The sequence below is a fragment of the Danio rerio genome, chromosome 15, assembly GCF_049306965.1.
Source record: "Danio rerio strain Tuebingen ecotype United States chromosome 15, GRCz12tu, whole genome shotgun sequence".
Lineage (NCBI taxonomy): Eukaryota > Metazoa > Chordata > Actinopteri > Cypriniformes > Danionidae > Danio > Danio rerio.
In genome coordinates, this window is record NC_133190.1 from 36,638,020 (window position 1) to 36,650,450 (window position 12,431).

The 12,431-nt window shown below is 35.2% G+C and overlaps 1 protein-coding gene across 5 annotated transcripts in view; it reads right to left on the reverse strand.

Moving 5' to 3' along the window:
• Positions 1 to 12,431, reverse strand: part of vwde (von Willebrand factor D and EGF domains) — a 70,319-nt gene that overhangs the window by 29,581 nt on the left and 28,307 nt on the right. For all 5 annotated transcript variants that reach the window (XR_012390933.1, XM_073923832.1, XM_073923831.1 and 2 more), the window contains exon 17: positions 10,603 to 10,717. Coding sequence is in view for 4 of the 5 variants with exons in the window: in XM_073923832.1 (XP_073779933.1) it covers positions 10,603 to 10,717 (115 nt within the window). In the remaining variant the exon portion in view is untranslated. The remainder of the gene's footprint in view (positions 1 to 10,602; positions 10,718 to 12,431) is intronic.

Below are 12,431 nucleotides of genomic sequence, written 5' to 3' on the forward strand. Positions count from 1 at the left end.
GATTTCCCTCGCAAAAAAGGGAAAAAGTCTTTCCAAGAGGAATGGGTATGGTGGGAACATAGATAGGAAAAAAAAGAAAAGATGTCCTTCCAAAAAAAAAAAAAAAAGGAAGGGGTGGTGGTGGGAGTATAGGAAGGAAAAAAAAAGAAAAGATGTCCTTTCAAAAAAAAAAAAAAAAGAGGAAGGGGTGGTGGTGGGAATATAGGAAGGAAAAAAAGAAAAGGAGAGATGATTTCCCTCGCAAAAAAGGGAAAAAGTCTTTCCAAGAGCAATGGGTGTGGTGGGAACATAGATAGGAAAAAAAAGAAAAGATGTCCTTCCAAAAAAAAAAGATATCCTTCCAAAAAAAAAAAAAAAGAAAAAAAGAGGAAGGGGTGGTGGTGGGAATATAGGAAGGAAAAAAGAAAAGATGTTCTTCCAAAAAAAAAGATGTCCTTGCAAAAAAAAAGAAAAAAAGAGGAAGGGGTGGTGGTGGGAAAATAGGAAGGAAAAAAAGAAAAGGAGAGATGATTTCCCTCGCAAAAAAGGGAAAAAGTCTTTCCAAGAGGAATGGGTGTGGTGGGAACATAGAAAGGAAAAAAAAGAAAAGATGTCCTTCCAAAAAAAAAAAAAAAAAAAAAAAGATGTCCTTCCTAAAAAAAAAAAAAAGAGGAAGGAGAAGGTGGTGGGAATATAAGAAAGAAAAAAAAACAAAAGGAAAGATGATTTCCCTCACAAAAAAGGGAAAAAGTCTTTCCAAGAGGAATGGGTGTGGTGGGAACATAGATAGGAAAAAAAGAAAAGATGTCCTTCCAAAAAAAAAAAAAAAGGAAGGGCTGGTGGTGGGAGTATAGGAAGGAAAAAAGAAAAGATGTTCTTCCAAAAAAAGATGTCCTTCCAAAAAAAAGAAGAAAAAAAAGGAAGGGGTGGTGGTGGAAATATTAGAAGGAAAAAAAAAGAAAAGATGTCCTTCCAAAAAAAAAAAAAAGAGGAAGGGGTGGTGGTGGCAATATAGGAAGGAAAAAAAGAAAAGGAGAGATGATTTCCCTCGCAAAAAAGGGAAAAAGTCTTTCCAAGAGGAATGGGTGTGGTGGGAACATAGATAGGAAAAAAAAGAAAAGATGTCCTTCCAAAAAAAAGAAGAAAAAAAAGGAAGGGGTGGTGGTGGGAATATTGGAAGGAAAAAAAAAAAAAAGATGTCCTTCCAAAAAAAAAAAAAAAGAAGAAAAAGAGGAAGGGGTGGTGGTGGGAATATAGGAAGGAAAAAAAGAAAAGGAGAGATGATTTCCCTCGCAAAAAAGGGAAAAAGTCTTTTCAAGAGCAATGGGTGTGGTAGGAACATAGATAGGAAAAAAAAGAAAAGATGTCCTTCCAAAAAAAAAGATGTCCTTCCAAAAAAAAAGAAAAGATGTCCTTCCAAAAAAAAAAAGATGTCCTTCCAAAAAAAAAAAAAAGATGTCCTTCCAAAAAAAAAAAAAAAAAGAGGAAGGGGTGGTGGTGGGAATATAGGAAGGAAAAAAAGAAAAGGAGAGATGATTTCCCTCGCAAAAAAGGGAAAAAGTCTTTCCAAGAGGAATAGGTGTGGTGGCAACATAGATAGGAAAAAAAGAAAAGATATCCTTCCAAAAAAAAGAAAAAAAAAGAGGAAGGGGTGGTGGTGGGAATATTGGAAGGAAAAAAAGAAAAGATGTCCTTCCAAAAAAAAAGAAAAAAAGAGGAAGGGGTGGTGGTGGAAATATAGGAAGGAAAAAAAGAAAAGGAGAGATGATTTCCCTCGCAAAAAAGGGAAAAAGTCTTTCCAAGAGGAATGGGTGTGGTGGGAACATAGATAGGAAAAAAAAGAAAAGATGTCCTTCCCAAAAAAAGAAAAAAGATGTCCTTCCAAAAAAAAAAAAAAAAAAAAAAGAGGAAGGGGTGGTGGTGGGAATATAAGAAGGAAAAAAAGAAAGGGAGAGATGATTTCCCTCGCAAAAAAGGGAAAAAGTCTTTCCAAGAGGAATGGGTATGGTGGGAACATAGATAGGAAAAAAAAGAAAAGATGTCCTTCCAAAAAAAAAAAAAAAAGGAAGGGGTGGTGGTGGGAGTATAGGAAGGAAAAAAGAAAAGATGTTCTTCCAAAAAAAAAGAAGAAAAAAAAGGAAGGGGTGGTGGTGGGAATATTGGAAGGAAAAAAAAAGAAAAGATGTCCTTTCAAAAAAAAAAAAAAAGAGGAAGGGGTGGTGGTGGGAATATAGGAAGGAAAAAAAGAAAAGGAGAGATGATTTCCCTCGCAAAAAAGGGAAAAAGTCTTTCCAAGAGCAATGGGTGTGGTGGGAACATAGATAGGAAAAAAAAGAAAAGATGTCCTTCCAAAAAAAAAAGATATCCTTCCAAAAAAAAAAAAAAAGAAAAAAAGAGGAAGGGGTGGTGGTGGGAATATAGGAAGGAAAAAAGAAAAGATGTTCTTCCAAAAAAAAAGATGTCCTTGCAAAAAAAAAGAAAAAAAGAGGAAGGGGTGGTGGTGGGAAAATAGGAAGGAAAAAAAGAAAAGGAGAGATGATTTCCCTCGCAAAAAAGGGAAAAAGTCTTTCCAAGAGGAATGGGTGTGGTGGGAACATAGAAAGGAAAAAAAAGAAAAGATGTCCTTCCAAAAAAAAAAAAAAAAAAAAAAAGATGTCCTTCCTAAAAAAAAAAAAAAGAGGAAGGAGAAGGTGGTGGGAATATAAGAAAGAAAAAAAAACAAAAGGAAAGATGATTTCCCTCACAAAAAAGGGAAAAAGTCTTTCCAAGAGGAATGGGTGTGGTGGGAACATAGATAGGAAAAAAAAAAAAGATGTCCTTCCAAAAAAAAAAAAAAAGGAAGGGCTGGTGGTGGGAGTATAGGAAGGAAAAAAGAAAAGATGTTCTTCCAAAAAAAGATGTCCTTCCAAAAAAAAGAAGAAAAAAAAGGAAGGGGTGGTGGTGGAAATATTAGAAGGAAAAAAAAAGAAAAGATGTTCTTCCAAAAAAAAAAAAAAGAAATAAAAAAGAGGAAGGGGTGGTGGTGGGAATATAGGAAGGAAAAAAAGTAAAGGAGAGATGATTTCCCTCGCAAAAAAGGGAAAAAGTCTTTCCAAGAGGAATGGGTGTGGTGGGAACATAGATAGGAAAAAAAAAAAAGATGTCCTTCCAAAAAAAAAAAAAAAGAGAAAGGGGTGGTGGTGGGAATAAAGGAAGGAAAAAAAAGAAAAGGAGGGATGATTTCCCTCGCAAAAAAGGGAAAAAGTCTTTCCAAGAGGAATGGGTGTGGTGGGAACATAGATAGGAAAAAAAAAGAAAAGATGTCCTTCCAAAAAAAAAAGAAAAAAAGAGGAAGGAGTGGTGGTGGGAATATAGGAAGGAAAAAAAGAAAAGGAGAGATGATTTCCCTCGCAAAAAAGGGAAAAAGTCTTTCCAAGAGGAATGGGTGTGGTGGGAACATAGATAGGAAAAAAAAAGAAAAGATGTCCTTCCAAAAAAAAAAAAAAAGAAAAAAAAAGAGGAAGGGGTGGTGGTGGGAATATTGGAAGGTAAAAGAAAAGAAAAGATGTCCTTCCAAAAAAAAAGAAGAAGAAAAAAAAGGAAGGGGTGGTGGTGGGAATATTGGAAGGAAAAAAAAAGAAAAGATGTCCTTCCAAAAAAAAGAAGAAGAAAAAAAAGGAAGGGGTGGTGGTGGGAATATTGAAAGGAAAAAAAAAGAAAAGATGTCCTTCCAAAAAAAAAAAAAAAAAGAGGAAGGGGTGGTGGTGGGAATATAGGAAGGAAAAAAAGAAAAGGAGAGATGATTTCCCTCGCAAAAAAGGGAAAAAAGTCTTTCCAAGAGAAATGGGTGTGGTGGGAACATAGATAGGAAAAAAAAGAAAAGATGTCCTTCCCAAAAAAAAAAAAAAGATATCCTTCCAAAAAAAAAAAAAAAAAAAAAAGAGGAAGGGGTGGTGGTGGGAATATAAGAAGGAAAAAAAGAAAGGGAGAGATGATTTCCCTCGCAAAAAAGGGAAAAAGTCTTTCCAAGAGGAATGGGTATGGTGGGAACATAGATAGGAAAAAAAAGAAAAGATGTCCTTCCAAAAAAAAAAAAAAAAAGGAAGGGGTGGTGGTGGGAGTATAGGAAGGAAAAAAGAAAAGATGTTCTTCCAAAAAAAAAAGAAGAAAAAAAAGGAAGGGGTGGTGGTGGGAATATTGGAAGGAAAAAAAAAGAAAAGATGTCCTTCCAAAAAAAAAAAAAACAAGAGGAAGGGGTGGTGGTGGGAATATAGGAAGGAAAAAAAGAAAAGGAGAGATGATTTCCCTCGCAAAAAAGGGTAAAAGTCTTTCCAAGAGCAATGGGTGTGGTGGGAACATAGATAGGAAAAAAAAGAAAAGATGTCCTTCCAAAAAAAAAAAAAAAAAAGAGGAAGGGGTGGTGGTGGCAATATAGGAAGGAAAAAAAGAAAAAGAAAGATGATTTCCCTCGCAAAAAAAGGAAAAAGTCTTTCCAAGAGGAATGGGTGTGGTGGGAAAATAAATAGGAAAAAGAAAAGATGTCCTTCCAAAAAAAAAAAAATAAAAAATAGGAAGGGGTGGCAGTGGGAATATTGGAAGGAAAAAAAGATGTTCTTCCAAAAAAAAGATGTCCTTCCAAAAAAAAAAAAAAGATGTCCTTCCAAAAAAAAAAAAAAAAATAGGAAGGGGTGGTGGTGGGAATATAGGAAAGAAAAAAGAAAAGATGTTCTTCCAAAAAAAAGATGTCCTTCCAAAAAAAAAAGAAAAAAAAGAGGAAGGGGTGGTGGTGGGACTATAGGAAGGAAAAAAAGAAAAGGAGAGATGATTTCCCTCGCAAAAAAGGGAAAAAGTCTTTCCAAGAGGAATGGGTGTGGTGGGAACATAGATAGGAAAAAAAAAGAAAAGATGTCCTTCCAAAAAAAAAATAATAATAATAAATAGGAAGGGGTGGTGGTGGGAATATAGGAAGGAAAAAAGAAAAGATTCTCTTCCAAAAAAAAAAAAAAAAAAAAAAGATGTCCTTCCAAAAAAAAAAGAAAAAAAAGAGGAAGGGGTGGTGGTGCGAATATAGGAAGGAAAAAAGAAAAGATGTCCTTCCAAAAAAAAGATGTCCTTCCAAAAAAAAATAAAATAATAATAAATAGGAAGGGGTGGTGGTGGGAATATAGGAAGGAAAAAAGAAAAGGAGAGATGATTTCCCTCGCAAAAAAGGGAAAAAGTCTTTCCAAGAGGAATGGGTATGGTGGGAACATAGATAGGAAAAAAAAGAAAAGATTTCCTTCCAAAAAAAAAAAAAGAAAAAAAAGAGGAAGGGGTGGTGGTGGGAATATAGGAAGGAAAAAAGAAAAGATGTCCTTCCAAAAAAAAAGATGTCCTTCCAAAAAAAAAAAAAAAAGGAAGGGGTGGTGGTGGGAGTATAGGAAGGAAAAAAGAAAAGATGTTCTTCCAAAAAAAAAAGAAGAAAAAAAAGGAAGGGGTGGTGGTGGGAATATTGGAAGGAAAAAAAAAGAAAAGATGTCCTTCCAAAAAAAAAAAAAACAAGAGGAAGGGGTGGTGGTGGGAATATAGGAAGGAAAAAAAGAAAAGGAGAGATGATTTCCCTCGCAAAAAAGGGTAAAAGTCTTTCCAAGAGCAATGGGTGTGGTGGGAACATAGATAGGAAAAAAAAGAAAAGATGTCCTTCCAAAAAAAAAAAAAAAAAAGAGGAAGGGGTGGTGGTGGCAATATAGGAAGGAAAAAAAGAAAAAGAAAGATGATTTCCCTCGCAAAAAAAGGAAAAAGTCTTTCCAAGAGGAATGGGTGTGGTGGGAAAATAAATAGGAAAAAGAAAAGATGTCCTTCCAAAAAATAAAAAATAAAAAATAGGAAGGGGTGGCAGTGGGAATATTGGAAGGAAAAAAAGATGTTCTTCCAAAAAAAAGATGTCCTTCCAAAAAAAAAAAAAAGATGTCCTTCCAAAAAAAAAAAAAAAAATAGGAAGGGGTGGTGGTGGGAATATAGGAAAGAAAAAAGAAAAGATGTTCTTCCAAAAAAAAGATGTCCTTCCAAAAAAAAAAGAAAAAAAAGAGGAAGGGGTGGTGGTGGGACTATAGGAAGGAAAAAAAGAAAAGGAGAGATGATTTCCCTCGCAAAAAAGGGAAAAAGTCTTTCCAAGAGGAATGGGTGTGGTGGGAACATAGATAGGAAAAAAAAAGAAAAGATGTCCTTCCAAAAAAAAAGATGTCCTTCCAAAAAAAAAATAATAATAATAAATAGGAAGGGGTGGTGGTGGGAATATAGGAAGGAAAAAAGAAAAGATGTTCTTCCAAAAAAAAAAAAAAAAAAAAAAAGATGTCCTTCCAAAAAAAAAAGAAAAAAAAGAGGAAGGGGTGGTGGTGCGAATATAGGAAGGAAAAAAGAAAAGATGTCCTTCCAAAAAAAAAGATGTCCTTCCAAAAAAAAATAAAATAATAATAAATAGGAAGGGGTGGTGGTGGGAATATAGGAAGGAAAAAAGAAAAGGAGAGATGATTTCCCTCGCAAAAAAGGGAAAAAGTCTTTCCAAGAGGAATGGGTATGGTGGGAACATAGATAGGAAAAAAAAGAAAAGATTTCCTTCCAAAAAAAAAAAAAGAAAAAAAAAGAGGAAGGGGTGGTGGTGGGAATATAGGAAGGAAAAAAGAAAAGATGTCCTTCCAAAAAAAAAAGATGTTCTTCCAAAAAAAAAAAAAAAAGATGTCCTTCCAAAAAAAAAAGAAAAAAAAGAGGAAGGGGTGGTGGTGGGAATATAGGAAGGAAAAAAAGAAAAGGAGAGATGATTTCCCTCGCAAAAAAGGGAAAAAGTCTTTCCAAGAGGAATGGGTATGGTGGGAACATAGATAGGAAAAAAAAGAAAAGATGTCCTTCCAAAAAAAAAAAAAAAGAAAAAAAAAGAGGAAGGGGTGGTGGTGGGAATATAGGAAGGAAAAAAGAAAAGATGTCCTTCCAAAAAAAAAGATGTTCTTCCAAAAAAAAAATAATAATAATAATAAATAGGAAGGGGTGGTGGTGGGAATATAGGAAGGAAAAAAGAAAAGATGTTCTTCCAAAAAAAAAAAAAAAAGATGTCCTTCCAAAAAAAAAAAGAAAAAAAAGAGGAAGGGGTGGTGGTGGGAATATAGGAAGGAAAAAAGAAAAGATGTCCTTCCAAAAAAAAAGATGTCCTTCCAAAAAAAAAAAAAAAAAAAATAGGAAGGGGTGGTGGTGGGAATATAGGAAGGAAAAAAAAGAAAAGATGTCCTTCCAAAAAAAAAAAAGCAAGGGGTGGTGGTGGGAATACAGGAAAGAAAAAAAGAAAAGGAGAGATGATTTCCCTTGCAAAAAAGAATTTCTAAATTTCAATTTCTAAATATGTTTGGTGACTAAAATATTATTTTAATAAATATATCTTTTTAATAAACCTGTTTTGTTTAAATGCACCAAAACACATTGCCTATATTCACTGGATAATGGATAAAAATATTCTATTTTAAAATGGGGTGTACCCAATTATGCTGAGCACTGTGTATGAAATATATGTTTACTTAAAAATATTTGAGATTTTCCTATTTATAGCATGGAATAAAATTATGTGTTATGATATACAAGAAAAATAATTTGTTATTTCATGGTGTATTTAAAGCTGTATTTCATGTGATGTATTCTGCTTGGACAAATGAATTTCCCTCTGGAATTAATAAAGTCAAATGAATCAATCAAAGTCTGTTTTTTTATCACTGTTTTGGCTCTACATTTGGTTTCTTTAGTTTGCCTGCTGTAAATTCATGAAAGCTGCAAACCTGGTCCTGTAGTCACAACTACAGGCTACTCTGTATTTTTTATAGAGTGATGAAAATAAGTATTGAACATGTCACCATTTTTCTCAGAAAACATATTTTTAAAGGTGCTGTTGACTTGTTCACCGAATGTTGGTAACAAGCCAAGAAATTCCTATAAAAAAGGTTAACACTTTAAAATAATGATCCATTAGTTTATATATTTACTAACATTAACAAACAATTAGTAATACATTCATTACAGTATCTATTAATCCTTGTTTACATTAGTTATTTAAATTTTAAAATATTAGTTCATGTTAACTCACTGTGCATTAACTAACGTTAACAAGCACAACTTTTGATTTGAATCATGCATTAGTTAATGTTGAACTGTAGATTAATAAATGCTTTGCATGATTATTGATATTTAGTTAATGTAGTTAGCAAAAAAATCTATTGCCTATTATCAGATACTAGCACTTAACGACTTGATGGAAATCCACCTACAGTAATACCGATTTGAACTTCGAAAGATTTGCTTGACGTTAGGATGAAAACTCTTTTACTGATTGCTAATCACTACTTTGGGATCCATTGAGGTCTTATGAAATGATCACTTTGTGCAAGAAACCGATCATTATATACATGATTAACTATTAAATTAGCTACACTTCAAACTGTTGTGAGCACATTCATGACAATCTTGTCTGTCAACATACTCTCGCATAATATTGAGCATGGTTTGGAGGCCCATAAATACAGTGGTCGAGAGAGCTTAACGCTGTGCAATTACAAAAAAACCTGCAAATTCAGAAAAGATCTTCATCGGTTTGAAAACAAGCGTGTTGCAAATCAGTTCCACATAAACAAATTAAGAAAACGGGCTGCAGTTTCTCGGAACACAATGAAAATGTTTCAAGGGGACCCAAAAACATGAAGGACCTGGCTATTTATGTTATGGGCTGCGTCCGAAATCACATACTTGTATACTGTATAGTATGCTAAAAACAGTATGTGAGCCGAATAGTATGTCCAAATTCATAGAATTGAAAAAACAGTATGCAAGAAGTACCTGAATGACCTACTACATCTGGTGAGATTCTGAAATGCCACCACAAGAGAATTTATGAAATGAAGCGATGCAACCAATGACTGTAAAAAATATGGACGACGCGACAGCCCCTTTTCCCATTGAACTCCTTGAGGGCAAAACGCCTGCTTGACGGGCACAAACTGTCGCAAAAGACTGCTGAAATTGGAGCCTTGACATGCGCAGAAGGACTGTCTGATGGAGCCAGAGGAGGAGCCGCGAAAATGAGCGGAGTCGAGCTTCCAACCAAACGCTTTATGTAAAATCAACCACGCCCCCCGAACTTCTCAGCATGCGTTTGCTGACATATCAACACAAATGGATGTAATAACGTTTACAAATATGAGGGTTTTATATATTCAATCGAGCCAGCTCCGGGCCGCAGCGCATAACCTACTCGCGGCATCGCCGGCTGATTCCGGCTCGCATGCGGCAGCGCCGGCTCGCTCGGCCGCCGCATCTGGCTCGATTGACTCGGGCTGGAATCGGGCAGTGAGTCCAGGCATTCGGAGTAGGTCCAGCAGAGGTAGTCAGTCTGAGCTCTGAGGGGTAAGTCTCCGGCAGGGGAGAATCTAGCCGGAACTGGCCCGAGTGTATTTTGCTATCTGGGTGGTTAGGCGTGTATCAGCAAACTAATAAAGCCCGAAAAAAGCCCTGACCTTAGCGAATAAACAGTGTTCCACCAGGATCATGTATGTCAGAAACTGTAGTTTACTGCTGAACTCATTTTGTCATGGTAAAATAACACAGAAATTGAATAATAACACTTCAGTCTCCTGCCGAAGCTCAGACGCGCTGCTTTGAGAAACTGTCAATCACAGCTGTCAATCACGATGACACGCCCAGCATTAAATTACTGCTAAAAACAAACTGTTTACAAAAATGAAGATCTGCACCTATTTCAGCACAATAACCAGTGCCTTAATCGACCAGAACCATCTTTCAGGACATTATTGCAAGTGTAATAATTTTTTTTATTTGGGCTCAAGTCTCCTTCATTAACACGGAGGAGGCGGGCTATATGACTTGTACTGCAGCCAGCCTCCAGGGGGTGATCTAACAGCCGAGACCTTCACTCAAACGCAGGCTTGCGGCACACTTGGATGCAACAGACATGGGTAGGTCACATGATATTGACAAAATGGCGAATGTAGTAGTCCGAGTTCCATTCATACTTCTCACATTTATACTGTATAGAACCTACTATATAATGGTCAGGTAGTACATTTAAATCCAGTAGCTACTGAGTAGTAGGCGATTTCAGACACAGCCATTGTTATTTAGATTAATAATATGCAAAAGACAAGAAAAAAACTCTCCTCAACTCCTTTCACAACTTCAATGAGCAATAGTCACAGCAAAATAAGCAAATCCCAGCCGGGTTTGTCCGTTTTTGGGTCCCTTAAAAACATTTTCATTGTTTTTTTGTGTTATTTGTATGTGTTGTAGGAATTTGCAACGTGTTTTCTTAATCTGTTTGTCTTGTGAGAAATTAATGTGTTTGCATTGTGACATATGCTGTCAAACATGTAGATTTTCTCTTAATTTGCTGGTGTTTTTTTATAATTGCATGTGCTTGTTTTCTTTAATTGCAACGCGTTAAGCTCTTTTGTCCACCGAAAAATTGAGCAGCAAATTTTGGATGAACTATCCCCTTTAATGGAAAAATATTGCCAAACATAAAAAGTCAGAACCAAAATGGAAGGAAAACAAACCTGTAAAATACATTACAGCTCTAAAAACTAAACTGATTTAAAAATAAGACAGAACTGAACATACTCTCAGCGATGGACCAGCTGTATTTGGAAAGATCCGGTCTGCACGTCAAACACGGGCTGTTTGGGCTGTGATCTCCCTCTCCAAAACACACTCCGTCAATACTACACGTTCTGTTCTGAGGAGAGATTTGGAAAAAAGTCAAATAATGTGTAACAGAATATTATCAGCAATTTTGTGGCAGCTTAAATGGTCACTTTAAAACTATTTCCTGCTAGATTTAACTGTACAGTGTGAGACTAAACAATGCACGCTTTGATCGACTGGTTTTGACCTGGAATTATTATGCTGTACATAATTACAAGGCTGAATGCTAAATTGTTTCCTGTATTTAAAAAAGGCTAAGCACACATAATGATAAATGATGAACAGCGCATGCAAGAATTTCAAGAGTCTCAATGTGTGTTTATCTGCTGATGAAGTGTAAAGAAACACAGTTTAAACAAATGACAAACAGATCATGGTAAACTGCTTTATTTCCTCATGCTCACCAAGGATGTATTTATTTGATCAAAAATACAATAAAAATTTAATATTGTAAAATATTTATTTGATATTTTTAAAATATGATCAAATATTTGTTAAATATAGTTATTTTTTCTTTAGTATATTTTAATTTTAGTATTTAATATTTCATCAAGCTTAAATTTTTTCACCACCATTAATTACTCATTAATCTTCAGAAATCTAATATGATGATTTGTTTGTGATTTTTGTCAATATTGTTATTATTAGTATTGTAGTAGTATACTGTCTATTGCTAGTTGAGTCTTAGTAATAAATTTTATTAATGCTGAAAAAATGTGCTCTCTTTTTTGAGGAAATCAGTATTTTGTTATACATAATTATACATAATATATAATTTAGATTATTTGATGAATAGACAGTTCAAAATAACATATTTCCTGATTGTTATAAATGTCTTTACTGTTATTTTGATCAATCAATTAAATGTATTAATGTGTCTGTTTCATTTAAAAATCTTCTCCAAACTTCCGAATGGTATGTACAGGAGATATATTTAAATGTAGATTTATATTTATCAACAAGGCTACGCAGTGGCGCAGTAGTGCTGTCGCCTCACAGCAAGAAGGTTGCTGGTTCGAGCCTCGGCTGGGTCAGTTGGCGTTTCTGTGTGAAGTTTGCATGTTCTCTCTGTGTTCGCGTGGGTTTCCTCTGGGTGTCCCCAACAGTCCAAAGACATGCGGTAGAGGTGAATTGGGTAGGCTAAATTGTCCGTAGTGCATAAGTGTGAATGGATGTTTTCCAGAAATGGGTTGCAGCTGGAAGGGCATCCGCTGGGTGAAACATATGCTGCATGAGTTGGTGGTTCATTCCACTGTGGCGACCCCAGATTAATAAAGGGACTAAGCCGAAAAGAAAATTAATGAATGAATATTTATCAACATACCTTTTGCTTCCTGGACATATAGTTACACTTTACTGTTATTTTGCAATAACAGTGTACTTCCCCAATAAAGTACTTGATTATATAACTATTATTAACATTATATTATATCAATATGAACTAGTCGCGATGATCAGCTGGTTTGTCTTTAAGGTGACGTACGCGCAATTGCTAATGAATCCCGGCTTTAAAATGCTCCAGTGTCCCTATATCTGTGGTTACACTCAGTAAACAGCTGTGAGTTCAGTGAACTGATGACCTTCACGGCCAATCACAGTCATTTCTGTTAAGCAAGTGAACACAATGGCAAATCAGTGCTGTTTAAGAACATGCTCAACAGCGCTCAAATGTTAGCTGGAAATGGATGTTTTTAAAATTTCAGTAACGATTGATATCAAATTCCAATATTGTGACAACACTACTA